The 15,476-nt window shown below is 41.3% G+C and overlaps 1 protein-coding gene across 1 annotated transcript in view; it reads right to left on the bottom strand.

The window, feature by feature from the left end:
- LOC118971883 (NBPF family member NBPF1-like) overlaps positions 1-15,476 on the bottom strand; it is a 40,496-nt gene that overhangs the window by 1,610 nt on the left and 23,410 nt on the right. The window contains exons 2-5 of the mRNA XM_073235961.1: positions 12,783-13,009; positions 3,670-3,768; positions 807-1,046; positions 43-144 (exon numbers count right to left, since the gene is read on the bottom strand). Coding sequence (XP_073092062.1) covers positions 94-144; positions 807-1,046; positions 3,670-3,723 — 345 coding nt within the window. The 5' untranslated portion in view covers positions 3,724-3,768; positions 12,783-13,009 and the 3' untranslated portion in view covers positions 43-93. The remainder of the gene's footprint in view (positions 1-42; positions 145-806; positions 1,047-3,669; positions 3,769-12,782; positions 13,010-15,476) is intronic.

The raw sequence follows: 15,476 nt of genomic DNA, 5'->3' as shown, positions 1-15,476 counted from the left end.
TGTGGGGGGAAGGGCCTGGCCCACACACTGACTGGGGCTTACTTGTGCTGGTGGCCCTCCACGCTGAGCCTCTTCTCACTTTGGCCATGTATCTCAGAGCCCAGGCCTGGCCCTGCTGGCCATTCTGTAACCCCAAAGCCTCACCTGCACAGGAAGAGACAGACGGGGTGGTACAGATTCCCTGATTTCCCCAGAATCACCCCCAAACTCATTGCAGGGGTCCCATGATTCCCCTAGACTCAGGAAGATGAGCCTATGCCCAGGAAGCATGGCTTCCCTCTCACCTGGGCAGGGCCTCTCTTGATAGCATCACTCATGGGCACCAGGTACAGTGAGGGGCCGACCCATCTTTCAGCTGCTTTAAAGCAGGTATGATTCCCCGCTTCCCCCAGGGGTACTATCACCACGGTTCCCCGTGTAATGAGGGCAGTGCTTTGCTGACAGGACCTCAGAGAAGCTTGAATTGATGGGAGTTCATTCATCGCAGACATTTAGGCCAACAGAGATGCAGGAAGTGCCAACGCAGAGAGGATCCCGAGAGAAAAGGGCATTTCTGTGGCTGTGCCAGGAATCGCTGACTGAGATTCTATTTCTAATCCCACCGTACACCTACCTCACTGCAAACCTGGAAAAGTTACTATATTTTTTGTCCTCAGTTCTCCCTACCTGGGAAAACCGAGGGTAAAATGCCCACTTCTACCTTTCCTGGACTGTGGTCAGAATGAAATTTATTTTGAGAAGGGAATAGAAGACAAAGCCTGCGGAGGTTTGAGTCTCTTAGAGGGGAGACAGGGGTCGCTCCTCACCGTGGTGACCATGGCCCTGGAGGAATCGCTGTGTTTCTTCAGCTGGTTGGCCAAGGAGCAGGCAGTAGCTCTGGTCATAAGGAATTTCTCCCTGAGGTCTCGCAGTTCCTGCTTGCACTTTGCCAGCTGGGATTGAAGATCCTGGTTGCCTTCCCAGAGGCTAATTTCTGTGCTTGGATCAGACAAGGGCTCCAGAGATTCTGCCTTGGTGACATGTAGCAGAAGTCCTAAGGCCATGGGCTGGGGAGAACAAAGCCAAACTTATGAGGGACTAAAAACAAGCGAAATCAAATAGGATTCTTCAGGACTAAGAGATGACAAAAGCTGGGATTCTTCACTTCATGTTGGGAACAGGCTGATCAACACCATGGGATCCGTAACAGTCGGTAACTGCAAAAACAAGGGTCAAGATGCCAGAGCTCAGAGCTGAAGGCTCCGCCCACAGCTCAGACTCGGGCAGAGTGGTGAGGGGCAGTGCCAAGCTAACAGTCTACAGTTGCAATAATAGAATTTGAAGGTGGGCGGTGCCACAGAATCTTGGGAGCCACTGCCTCCCAGGGGCCTAGACTGCACTGACCTGCAAGGCTGATGGGTGTCTTTGGGCGGTCACCACAGGTGGGCCCCACCCCACAGCAGCCACTTCCATGCTTGGCTAACCTTGCGCTGCTTCCAGCCTATCTCCTTCCAAAACACATTTGACTGTAGTTCCCAGTGTTCATTCTTGTGTGTATACAAAATCATCAAGACAGGGATGGTCTCCCAACAAGGTTTATTTGTAAGCACTGTCATTGTGTCGTCCTACCTTGTCTTTAAATTAAAACAGATCTTAAGGCTTTTCCATGAGTGAAAGACATCAGACTTTTAGACTCTCCCAGTATTCTTCTTTGAGTCTTCTCCAATATTCTTAAAAAGCATAGGACCAAAAGAGAGTAATACTAAGAAGATGAAAAACTAATTTCAAAAAATGTTTTCTGTCCTGACTCCCTCAGTATTCTCCCTGCTGCATCCCTGTGTTCTGTTGGCTTCTCCTCCCTCAGGGGGCCAGCACGCTGGCTTTTCATTAAAAATAAGCCACATTTGACATCCCTGCCCCTAAACTTTCCCTTCTCCAGGTGTGGGTTCCTTTGTCGTTTCTGTGTCACTGTACACAGCATCTCATATGGACACTTAGGGATTTTCTTTAGTCCAACAAGAGCTCTTTCCAAGTTTGTGTATTCTGAACACTAGACACCTTTCAGATTATGTTTTTGCAACTATTTTCTTTGATTTTGTGGGTTGTCATTTTCACTTCTTTGTTAGCATTTTTTGAAGCACAAAATATTTTAATATTTAGGAAGCTCAGTTTGTGTATTCATTAGCTGTTTTTCCTTTAACAGTCATATATAAGATACCATTACCTAATAAAGATCACAACGATTTATGCTTTCTTTTCTTCAACACATCGCTTTGAAGAAATTTCCTGTGTCTTTGGGGTATGGGGAGATTTTTGAATCTTGTTTCCCATAAATTGATGCATATCCTTCCTGACTGGTGTTCACAGGCCTGCCTCCCAAGCCAGTGGAGCATCCATATGCTATAACAGAGATCCGGGGGATGCTATTTATTAATATCTTGCCTTCAATTTGGGTGAGAGTTCTAGCCATGTGGTTCAGCTTGGCCCTGACCTCTCCTGGTTTTAATATTTTGACAAAGAGTTGAACAATTGATTGAGTCTTTCTGGGAACATGTGGGAGTCCAGGTTCTAAAACTATAGTGGACTTCTTCGTTTCATTCCAGACAGGGAAGGCTGCAGGGGTTGGACCTGGTCAAGACTTTCACCTGTGGTCTTAGATGGAAACTAGCCCTGCTTCAGGGTTTGGGGATGGCTGTTCAAAAGGCTCTTGTTCCTCTCCAGTTCTTTTTACTATATATGTGACTTCTTTCCAGAAATGGTGGGAGAATATTTATTGTAGAACATCTTATATGTTCTCTGCCTATTGTTTTCTGTCTAGAAATTTAGAGTGGGTAATGGAGGACTCAAAGCAAATATATTCTTGGTGTCTATTATCATTCAAGTGACCACATTTAATCCTATGAACTATCTTATTAGTTAGCTTTGTCATTTTCCTTATTAGGAAAAAAAAGTGCAGGAAGATTGCAAAATCTCCCAAGGTCACAGATCTCATGAGGAGAGGACCGATCCTGGGAAAGCATTCCTGTTTGGCCTTCAGAGCCAGCCTTGTACAGTTCTATCAAACTGAATGTTCCTATTCCAGGAAGGGTGCCTACATGTTGAGGGACACAAAGAGGACCCTGCTTCCCTAGGCTGGGCTTTTAGTACCTCCACTGTCTTTTAAAGTTTCTCCTCTACCTTAAATGTTGGGGAATCTTAGCTGTCATATGGGTCATTTTCTTATAAAGACCTGTAATTTTACTCTCCTCCTGGAGAAAAGAAATGGCTGAGAGATCAGTTCTAGGGTTTCTCCTAAGCCACCTGGGGGAGTTGGAAGAAATCATGACTGACTGAAATCAGGTCAATACAGAGGATCCGGAGGGGCATGAGGTCATGGGGCAGCCCCTGATGGAGACAGAACCGCGGCATGGCCAATGTCAGATCTATTCAGGCAGAGAGGACATATCAACCAGTTTTGTGGGTAGGGTACCCAGCCATGTCATTCCAGACTTCTGATCTAGAAAACTGTGAGATAGCAAATGTGTGTTCTTCAAAACCACTGTTTTTGTAATCTGTTAATATGTGACAATAAGGAACAAATTCAGATGTGTATCTCTATTCTCCAGATGTTTTAACTTTCAGAAACATCTATGTTAATCCCTGTAAGAGCAAAAAAAAACCCAAGAGGCCCATTAGAAATCTCATGCTCACCTTCATGTGACCATTGCCAAGCCCTTGGGACATCAAGGACACTATGAAGGGCATTCCAGATGTTGAAGGAATGTCTTCTTAATGTCACCAACCAAATTTCTGAAAGAATAAAGACGGCATAACACTTAACTCCATGTGACATTGTCTGTGAACCCACCATCTCTCTATGTCCTGTGGCAGACCTTTCTCACTCCTTATTCTCCTGAGCTTGCCCAACAAGGTTTTATACCGAGTTACGAGTGTAGGTGGCCAGTTTAAGGAAAGTGATAGAATAGCTCCTTTCTTAAGCTCCCCCAAAGTCCTTTGAAAGTAATCTCTCCTCTTATTTTGACTAGAAAGAAAGATCTAATTTTATATTCTTATTCCATCAAAAATTTAAACTTAAATATTTCTGTTTTCCAATGTTTATCTTCTCAAGCCCCATCATGGAGCCCTTCCTCCTCAGGGTGAGTGGGTGCCCAGTTCTGTGCAGCCTGGGCTTTCTACCAGTGGAAGTCAGGCAAACCCAGCCTCAAATCTCTTCTGTGAACCAGCCTCTCACCCTCAAACCCCAGAAAAATGTGGAAACCCAAGTAAGAGTGATATATTTGCACTGCTCTTGCCTCAGATTATGTAAGAGAACAGAGAAGTAATAAAATCTGGCAGAGAAAAAATCAGATTTATGTCAGCTTTTCCAGAATACCACTTAGGTTAGGCCATATTGTAAACTTATGTGAGTAAATCTCTCAAGAGTTTAACTGTTAGCAAAAATAAATGGTAGGTACAGATGCTATCCAATGTTGGCAAGAGGATGGAGAAAAGAATATTCTCAGAAATAATTGCAAATATGAATTGGTAAAGCTTCTATGCAAGGCAATAGGGCAGAAATTAGTAAAATCAGATATGTACAAATATATTTGTAAACATCAATTTCCTTTATAGGAATACATTCTAGAGAAATGCACAAGTGTTGATGAAGAGACATAGATATATTTAGATGTCCCTATAGCATTGTTTATAACAATAAAAATTACAACCAATTTTACTCTATCAATTGGGAATACTTATCAATAATGGCCATCCATATGCTGAAGGGGTCAGTAGTTGTTTGAATGAACAAAGCAGATAATAAAAATGACGGTGATGAACTGGTAAGAGTCAATACGTATTGAGTAGTTATTATGTGCCAGGCACTGAGCCCAATGCTTTATGTGCATATTTCATTTAAAACCTAGGACAACTCAGGCAGGAAGAACTCCTGTTTTACCCATTTTTAAATGAGAAATTGGGCCATAGAAAAATCAAGAAACAGTCAAAGTTACACTGTTACCCAGTCAGGTTTGCACCTATGGGTTGTGAGACAAGAATGTCCTCTATTCTTGTGTTCTCTATTTTACGGATTTCTAGTAAGAAAGAAAATACCAGACCCACTACCCTGAACTGATCAAACACTCATAGCCTGACCGTTTTGCTCTCATGTTGAAAATAGCGTCAGATACTGAATATCAGCCTCAGATTAGATTACCCTGAGACTTACATAAAATGAGATAAAACGAGGCCTCATAATTTTGCCGAGTTACTGGCAAAAACAAGTCACTGTGCAATCTACAAAATCCCAAACACCCTCCTCTTTTCAGAGGGACATGCCTGTTGTTCCTTGACTCCAGTCATAGAATCGCGCATGCTGACTGACAGTGCCCAGCAGAAGGCAGCCTGCTTCCTTCCGTCCTCCCCCAGATCATAGAACCAAAGGCCGAACCCTGTACTAGTTTCTTTGGAACACCCACTTACCTACTCCAAGAAGTGTGTTCTTTCTGGCCACAAGGAATAAAAAAGGCAACGTGTTTCATGGGAGGGGCGTTCCGATGACTCAGCTTAAGGGAACTGACACCAACTTTCTGGGAATAAGCAGCTGTAAAAACCTAGCCTCTGGAAGAAAAGTTATATTGTCTGTGGGATACCTAGGTGTTGAAACTCCAGAACTTGTTTTTACCATTTAAAAAAATGAATTTTTTTCTACCAAACCTGTTAGGGTTCAGGCAGGATCTTACCAAGTCTGGTTTAAATTTAATGGAGATTGAGCATAAGGTTAGAAGAGAAAGAAGCTAATAAAGAAAGTATGTATATTCACAAGGTTGTACAACCATCTCCATTCTCTGATTCCAGAACATTTTCAGGCCCCAGAAAGTAATCCAAACTCATTACTGTCACTCCCTACTCCCCCACCTCCCGTCCTATAACAAGTTTATTCACTATCTTCATGCATTTTCCTATTCTGGACATTTCACAAAAAATGGAGTAGGTCATTAGGAGGCCTTTGGTATCTGGCTTCTTATAGTTAGAAAATGTTTGCAAAGTACATTCATTTGCTAGCATGTATCAAGATTTCATTTTTTATGGTTGAATAATATTCAATTGTATTGCTACACCATATTGTTTAATATATTCATCAATTGGTAGACATTTAGATCATTTATACCTCTTGGCTATTTTGAATAATGCTACTCTAAATATTCATGGACAAATTTTATATAAATGTGTGCTTTCATGGGTATACTTCTTGGATTGGCCTACGCCTAGGAATGAAATTGCTGGATTGCATAGTGTTAGGGATTGAATTATATCCCCTTAAAATTCACATGTGCAAGTCCTAAACCCCCGTAAGTTAGAATGTGACCTTCTTTAGAAATACGGTCATTGCAGTTGTAATTAGTAAGGACGAAGTCATACTGGGATAGGGTGGGCCCCTAATTCAAGGGCACTAGTGTCCACATACATGGGAAATTTGGACACAGGCATGTGGTGAGAATGCCACATGAACAAGAATGCAAAGACTGTAGCAATGTGTCTGCAAACCAAGTAACATAGAAGATTGCTGGCCAACCATCAAAAGCTGGGGTCGGGGCCTGGAAGAGCTTTGTCCTGTGAACACCTTGATCTAGGACTACCAGCTTCCAGAACTGTGAGAGAGTAAGATTCTGTTGCTTCAGGCACCCAGTCTAAGGTACTTTGTTATGGCAGCCATACAAACTAATACATTGGTAATTCTAGGTTTAATATTTGAGGAACTGGTGAAGTGTTTCCCGTGTGGCTGCACCATTTTACAGTCTCACCAGTAATGTGTGTTTCACTTTCCTATTATTCACATCTTTCATTAATGTGGCACATTTGTTACAACTAATGATCCAATGCAATTTTGAAATAATATCATAATGATAATGATACAAAATTATTAACAGGTCTATAGTACACATTAGGGATCACCCTGGTGTCATGCATGCTATGGATTTGACAGATGTATGTGAATCCATCATTACAGTAACAGAGAGAATAGCTGCACTGCCCTAAAACTCCCCTGAGCTTCACCTAATTGTTGCTTCCTCCCTGTTTCCTTCTGAACTCCTTGGAACTATTGATTTTTTGCTATGTTCCTACTTTTGTCTTTTTCATAAAGTAATATAGTTGGGAATTGCACAGTATGTTGCCTTCTAAGATAGACTTAGCAAAATACATGTAAGTCTCTTCCATTTTTTTTTTTGTAGCTTGATTGCTCATTTCTTTCAATCACTGAATACTATTGTATGTATGCATGTGTCACAGCTTGTTTATCCATGTTCACTATTAAAGGACATCTTGGTTGCTTCCACTTGCAGCACTGATGAATAAAGCTGCTGTAAACATTCCTGTGCAGGGTTTTTATGGACACAGGGTCTCAACTCCTTTGGGTAAATATAAAGAAGTCCAATTGCTAATCATATGGTAAGATTTTGCTTAGTTTTATAAGAACCTCTTTTCCAAGGTGGCTGTACCATTTTGTACTCCCATCAGCAATAAATGAGAGTTCCTGCGGCTCCACATCTTGGCTCAGATTTGGTGTTGTCCATGTTCTAGATTTTAGCCAGTCTAGTAGTAATCACGAAGAAGTATCTTGTTACTTTAATTCACAGTTTCTGGATGACATGCTGTTGGACATCTTTAGATATGTTTGTTACCATCTGCATATCTTCTTCAATGAGGTATCTCTTCAGGTATTTTGTCCATTTAAAAATTTTGGTTGTTTGGTTTCTTTATTATTGAGTTTTAAATCTTATTTTTATATTTTACCACTCTCATATTTATAAAATATGCATTTTGAAGAGAGTTTTCACCTGGCCTATAGCTTGTCATTCATTCCCTGAACAGCAATCATGAATCATACTTCAGTATTACCTTAAAAGTCATTGTCAAACCCAAGGCATGTAGATTTTTCTCTCATGTTACTTTCTAGGAGTTCTATAATTTTAAGTCTATAATCTATTTGTTGTTGTTGTTTGTTTTTTTCAGGAGAGCAAGTGAAAGACTTTTATTTAGAGATAAAGTGAGAGGACAGAGCTCCTGGCTCAGGCCAGGAGGGGACAAGAAAGTCTGTGGTGGTGTGTTGCCTAGAGGTTTCCTAGGCAGTTGAGAGACAAAGGGCTAGGGATGCACACCTGCTAAGTGTCCCAAAATGTTTATCTTTGAAGAGACATTAAGTTTCTTATTAGTCTCCTGGGTTATTTACAAGAAATTTACTGCTCTGATTTCCTCCCAGGATAGCAGCTTCCTGGTCTGGGAGCATATCACTCAAAATGCCTGCTTTGCTCCCAAGGTGGGCTGAGTTATTGTCTGTTTGTTAAGGAGTATGTTAAGAAACTTACTTTTTAACTAACTGGGTTTTAAAATGCAATCCTATCTTCAAGATGGAATCCTTCCTGTTTTTAATATGTTGTTTTGGGCTTGCTTGTTAAATTGCCCAGGTTGAAAATCACTTGTGTAGGGCTGGAGTAAGGAAAGCAGCACCTGGTAAAGTAAAAAAAATAAGGGGGGCCCCTCAGCAGGCCGAAGCAAATCCTACAATAGATTATCTTGCTTTGTTTTCCCGAATGCCCTCAGCCTATTGTGTCTAAGCCCGTGGTCCCTGTCTCATTCCCCCCTCTACAGATGGAGACCCTAGCTGCTGCTAGGGAAAGGGGGCGATGACCGCTCTGGCTGCTTCATGCTGAGTGGGGGTGCAGTAAAGGGTGTAGCTAGGTCTCCATCAGTGGTTGGCCAAGAGGCCTTGGAAGATGGGCATTTTCATCCTGGGCTCCATTTCCATACACATTTGCAGTTTTATGACTCCAAAAGGATTTAGAAAACTAGCTCCATATCATAGTAGTCGATGGGATTTCTAGGCCTTACATAGTTTGGACTTGCTTTCAGAGGTCCTGGAGTGAATCAGAGACATTTTGTGAATAATTTGGAATGTATACACAACACTCAACTTTAATTACAGCACAGGTCCCACCCTGTGCTGCTGTTAAGATGTCTAGTAACATTCTATTTTGTATAACTGCTTGGTGCATTAAACTTCAGTATGAGGCCTTTTGAGTAAAATTAGTTAAGGATTTGGTATGCCAAATTATATCTCCTAAACCAAGACATGGTATAAAAATGGAGGCTAGGTGATTATACCAGTGAAAAACACTACTAATCCATTGATGTTGGAGGCTTGGGAAGTTTGCTTTGTGTGGATATTCTTAACCCAACATCCTTGTAACCAAGAAATTCAGTTACTACACTTATTTAGTTCACTCGTTCTTAACAACCAAAACCTTCCCTAAACATTACAAAGTCAACCCTCTCTTTAAGCATTTTTTTCTTTTGAAAGATTTAAGCCAGGCTGTATTGCAAAAGATAAATCCTTCTCTTTCAAGGAGTCTAGTTTAAAAATCTCCCAATTTTTGAGGATAATGATGAACCCAATAAGTGGAATAGATTTCCAATAAAAGGATTTAGAAAAAGAGTTTTATATTGTAGTAGTCTGCAGGACTTTTGACCATTTTGTTTCCCTATGGCAAAATAAATTTAGCTGCATAACCTTATTATATTGTGTATTTCCCTCAGGGGCCAAGCCTCTCTAATCAGAGAGTTTGTATTGAGGCCAGGCTTATATGCAGAAGATAAGGCACTACTTTTACAGGGTTTGGGGATCAAATTCCTCCAAATTCTTCAGAATGCATGCCAGAGGTGTGTCTGGCTTTAAACATGAAGAGGGAGCTCCCATCTGGCCTTTTCTCTGTGAGGGCGTCCCCTCGCCTTGGAGCCTGGGTGACAGTGGTCAATCACCCCCTCTGTCAGGCCTACTGGACTTAACCACTCCTTACCAGCATGGCCTGCACCTTGCCTTGATCTCCCTCTTGCCTTCCCACTAAGCATGAGTTGCCTCAGAGCTCTGGATTTAGTGTGCTCTTACTTTACATCTTTTGGGAGTTCTAATCCAGACCCTAATTTCTTCTGCACAGGCTTTAGCATAGTACACTTGGGATCATTCTTTGATAGGCCCCTGCCTGTCCAGTAAATGCAGGGACTGTGTGACCTCTCGCTGCCAGAGCCGTGGTCAGTTAGAGTCACAAGCGTGTTTCACTTCCCTGGGGCTGCAGAAAAGGAAATGCCACAGCCCCAGGAGGACTGCCTTTAAGGAAGGGAGGTCAATAGAATAGAGCCATCTATATGTTGGGCTCAGTTTTCAGCTTGACTACTTCACAAATCTCATTTACACTACCCAGGAGAAAGCGGTACAGCCCCAAGAGGAGTGCTTTGAATGAGGAGCAGGGGAGCTTATTCTAAGGCCAAAGATAAAATTCAGACAGAGGCTGCCATGGACAGTTATGAAGGGGGGGTCTATACTTTCAAACACCAGTTTCTGCCACTGCCAGGGAATTATCCTGCTAGTCACCCACTGTAAGAAATATGACATGTCAGATAAAGAGGTCAGGGGTCATCTGCAACTCTCACATAGGCAGCAGCCTAGCTGGAGGTTCACTCGGCACTATCAGATCAATCAGCCGGAGTGGGGATCCAAGGGCCACTGTCTACTAGGAGTCCGCAGATTAGGATAGGAAAGTGGGAGGTAGGCTCAGTCACTCTCCAACATTCCCATCTAGAGGCGGGGGATCAAGGAGCAGCAAACACCAGGAAACCTTTTACCTGAGACTTAAGACTGGTGACTGACATGAATCATCTTTTAAGTGGCTAATGGGTGCCCAGACATATTTTTATGAAAACAGCATTTAGTCAAGAGTAAGAGTGAAGCATAGATCTCCCACCTTACGGTAGTGATCATCGGGTTCCATGAAACTGATGAACTTAGAGGCCCACATAGAGGGTGTAAAGGAAGTAAAGAGCACCCTGCCTCACTCAGAGGTCAAGGGTGGCCTGAAAAAACAGGCTGAAAGTCAGACAGAGAAAGAGAGACACGCCTCATGGATACCCAGTCGGGCTGTCGGGGTCTGATTACAGACACGTGGGCCTTTGAGAAGCTGCTGAAGTGTAGCCTCAGCCTAGGCTCTCGCACTTGCCCACGGCCTTCCTCAGTCCCTCGCATCCAGGGAGATGCCTCTGAAGGGGAGTCCTGGCCTCCACTCAGGTGACTTTCCCAGCTCCCAAGGGAGAAGGGGGATCCACTGAGGGAGGGGAACCCGTCACTCGAGATTTTGAGGTCGGCAGCCAGGCTAGTCCCATTTAAGTGGTTGACAAGTGTCCCATGTTGTGAGCCACAGATGGCTTCCTTCTATAAGGACAGTGAAAGAAAAGGCAGGCTTGGATGCTGATACTCACCTCTGAAGTTATCCCAGACGAGTCCCCAAAAATGATGCCGGGGTTCTTGTTTGCAGAGACAAAGAATGAACTTAGCAAACACCCAAGGTAGAAGAGCCAGGGAGAGGCTTTTATTTAGAAATAAAGGAAGAGGACAGACCTCCTGGCTCACTCCAGGAGGGGACAAAAGAGTCCCTGTCTACAATCTCTTTTGAATTAATTTTTGTGAAAGGTGTAATGTTTGTGTCTAGTTTCATTTTTTTGCATGTGGTTGTCCAGTCAGGATTCATTTTTTCCCACCATACATATATCAAAATATCCAGTACTGTTCAGTAATAACTAATTGCACTCATTTTTGGTTTATTCTTCCTGCGTTTCCTCATGCATAAATGAATAAATAAGTGCATATACTTCCTTACATTATTAAAATGAATGGTAACATACTAAAGATGCTCTTTTGCACTGTGCTTTACTTTAAAAATTACAACCCAAAATCATTCTGTATCAGTTTGTGGAATATGGTACATTCTTTGTCTTTTTTCAAATTATTTTATTAGCACATAGTGCAACAAAGTTACTGAATTACTCTATTTATTAGCATCCAGAGTCCTTGGCAATGTTTCTCAGTGTCAAAAAAATGCTTCGTTGAATAGCCCTGAAAAAATTTATACACAGCTATTCAATGAATATTTGAACATATATATCTCTATATATTTACACATATTATAGATAGATAGATAGATAGATAGATAAATATTCCAGGGATGAGGAGAACCATTAATGTTTGTGGAGTTTAGTTATAGCTGAAGAACTTATATTCAATCCAGACATCTTTGGAAATGAGAGGTGAAAAGGAGGGATGTGAAACTCTAGGAGAGATTTTCAATTGCAAATCAGAAGAATATTAAAAAAAATAAAACTTTCAGATACATACATAACATATGGAAATAACAGAAAATTCTCTAAATAAGTGGATTTTTCCCAACTCAAAAGTTGCTTTTTCCATTAACAAATTGTTTTTGTCTGCAATGAAGCCTCTTTATTTAAAGATTCTATTATTTCTCTAGTTTAAAATTTAGATCCAATTCTTCATTGAAAGATTTTCGTGTATATTGCATTTTTTCAGCATGTACTGCCCTGGGTCTATTTAGGAGTTCCCTCAACTGCTTATTCATAATTGACTGAAATATTTTACAGAATCTGATCCAGGCTGAGTCTGACAATGCTGTGAATTACGGAACAGTTCTTGATCTAAACAGTTGGTAGTCTATGGAAATCCACACAGCTTGAGGCTGTTATTTCAGAAGGTTAATGTTCAGACCCTTAACTTTGTGGACATTTATGACTCAGACATTTCTGGTGTTACAAGTAAAGACAGAGACCAGTAATCTCAGGAGGCCCTTAGTGAACATTTGTCTGAATCATATAATTTTTCTAGGCATTTAAACCCTACAAGGGAAGAGTCTAAAGGGCCCTTAGAATCCAACTTTTATTTTAAACATAAGCTGGCTGAAGCTCAAGCAGGGTAAATGACTTACTCATAGTCCCACAGCTCGTTGGCTGCTGGAAGTAACAGGTGAGAGTTTGTGTTTTCTGCATCTGTGACTCCTAGTCCATGTCTCTCTGCAGGTCATGGGAGGCAATCTGCTGGGTGGTCCCCTCACAGTCAGAGGAGTTGGAATCAAGGGTTTCATTAGGTAGAGAAGTCCGGAGGCAGAAAAGGCCAATCAGAGACATCCAGGAGTACCACTGTTTTTCCTGAAAGCTAAAATGGAAAACAGAAATATATCAGGGAAGTGCAACTTTCCCTAGTAAAGGGCGAATAGAGAAGGAAGACAAACGTGACTAGTGGAGGGGGGGTGGGGGTAAAATGAGTTAATGGATATCTGGGGCCAGTGGAGTGTCAAAAGGAATGAGAAGGTGGATTCTGCTTCTGTGACTATCTTGGGTCAGCTGGCGACCTTGAGGAACAGAAAAAAAAAACACAGGCTCCTACAGAATCATTCAGTGGGAAACTGTGAGCAAATACAAACTGTGCCACTTCAAGATGTGTATGTCAAGGTCTTGGTAGGTCTAACAGAAAATTAAGGAATGAAAAGCAATTCCCCCCCAAAAAAGTGGATTCTTCTAAATGTATGGCTAAAATGGGTGTATCTTTCAGTCAGAACAACTCTTTTACATGAAGCACTTTGAAATTGTTATAATCCTTAGCTAAGAATGCTGATTCTCAAAAATAATAATAATAATAAAACTCCCACACACCCAAAATGAAACAGATAAAGATTTCAGGAATTTAGTAATGAGGCAGAAAGGAAATGACTTTATGCTGGCTTTCATAATCTTGTATATCTTATGCAGAGACTAAAAGAGGCTATACACACCAAACAAACAAAATCATACCAATAAAAATACCCCAAGTTTCTTCAAATAACTGAACATTTGATAAGATTTCTGGATATTTACCTATTTACCCCATCACACTGAAGTGTGAGGTATGATGATCCACATGCAGAACTACTCACATTTTTAATTTCTTTATAACCAGACATATTAATCACTTGCCATGATTGGATCATCAATCCCTGGAATGGAGGTCCTGAAGGCTGTTGGTCTTTGGAAGGCCATTGATTGATGGAGTTCATTGGTAATTATTTGTCTGGGAATAATGTGTTATTGGCTATTACAACTACCTTAAACATGAGTAAATTCAAGTTTTAGGGGAAATATTTGATAGTATTTTCTCCCAAATGATCAGAGAAGAGAACAGAAATAAATATCAGATAAGAATAATTAAAACCAAAACCTTCTGTTCATTAGAATCAGTCAACTTGATAATGGAGCAGAGTTACATTTACACTAGTATAACATATACATTTTTATTATTGAAAATATTCTAAATATTTACATCATCTGTCACTTTAGATGTTATAAAACTCTCCAACAGAGTGCTTATTTAATATTCTCTGTAGTGCTATGGGGAAGTATGATACAATACAAAACTGTATTTGTTTTTTGTCCCTGGCACATTATTCCTAAAACCCTTGATATTTCCTGAGTGCCTTTGGTATTTATAATGAGCCCCTATCCATCACACCTGAGTTTATGCTAATGCGGTGACAGGCTGGGCCCCTAGATAGCCTCATGATGGTCTTAGGACCAAGTGATGAGAACGTTGGAAATTTCAACCCCACCTACCACCTTCAAGGGGTAGGAGGAGGTCTCTAGTTTGAGCTCTATGAAAGTTCTTAAATAAGATTTGGAAAGCTTCTGGGTTGGTGAACATGTTAAGGACCAGGGAGGGTGGTGCACCCAGAGAGGGCATGGAAACTCCCTTCCCCTGTATCTGTACACAGGTGCCCTACGTATCTTTCCAGTTGTCTGTTCCTGAATTGTATCCTTTATAATACACTGGCAATTATAAGAAAACCATTTTCCTAAGTTCTACAAGCCATTTATCAAATTATCAACACTGAGAAAGTGGTCACAGAAACCCTCAGTCTATAGCCAATTGATCAGAAAAACAGGCGGCAACCGACATCTGAAATAGTGGCACCTGTGGGACTGAGCCCTTAACCGTGGGGTGTGTACTGAGTCTGAATAGTTAGTGCCGGAGTTGAACTGAATTGTAGGACATCCACTTGGTGTCTGGAGAGCTGGCTGCTGGAGGGTAAAACAAAAGACACATGTAGCAACAGAAACAATGTGAGTATAAACAGTTCAGGCAGCAAGGCAGTCTCACCCCTTTTTACAGAAGATAGAAGTAAAGCTTACAAAGTTGCACTAATTAACCCAAAATATAAGCCACAGTTGGTGCGCATATAATATTCATGCCTTATTCTTGAACTCAGTACCATCCCACAAGCACATTCTCTGACCAATCACAAGATGACAACTTTGGTTGTCAAAATTGCAGAAACTAGACTAGCAACCAAATACTAGGTTAGACACAGAAGAATTGGACAACCAAGTCAATATAAGTTAGAAACTGGGTTACTGAAACCTCCTCTTAGAAATTGTATGAAAGCTGCTTATAGCTATTTATTAAGGTTATTATTCAAATCCTCTTGAAAGTAACTTATGGTTTCTCCTCAGCAAGCTGATGCAAAAAGACATTATCTTGTTTATTTCCACACAAGGAAGTTCACCTGTGTCATAAACTTATCGTAAGAGAAAATGGCATGTATGAAACCAGAGACACCATTTGGTTGGGGAGAGATCAGGGAGGTTTATTA

The sequence above is a fragment of the Manis javanica genome, chromosome 1, assembly GCF_040802235.1.
Source record: "Manis javanica isolate MJ-LG chromosome 1, MJ_LKY, whole genome shotgun sequence".
NCBI lineage: Eukaryota > Metazoa > Chordata > Mammalia > Pholidota > Manidae > Manis > Manis javanica.
Note: the sequence above shows the minus strand (reverse complement) of the source record. Positions and strands in the feature narration are given on the sequence as shown.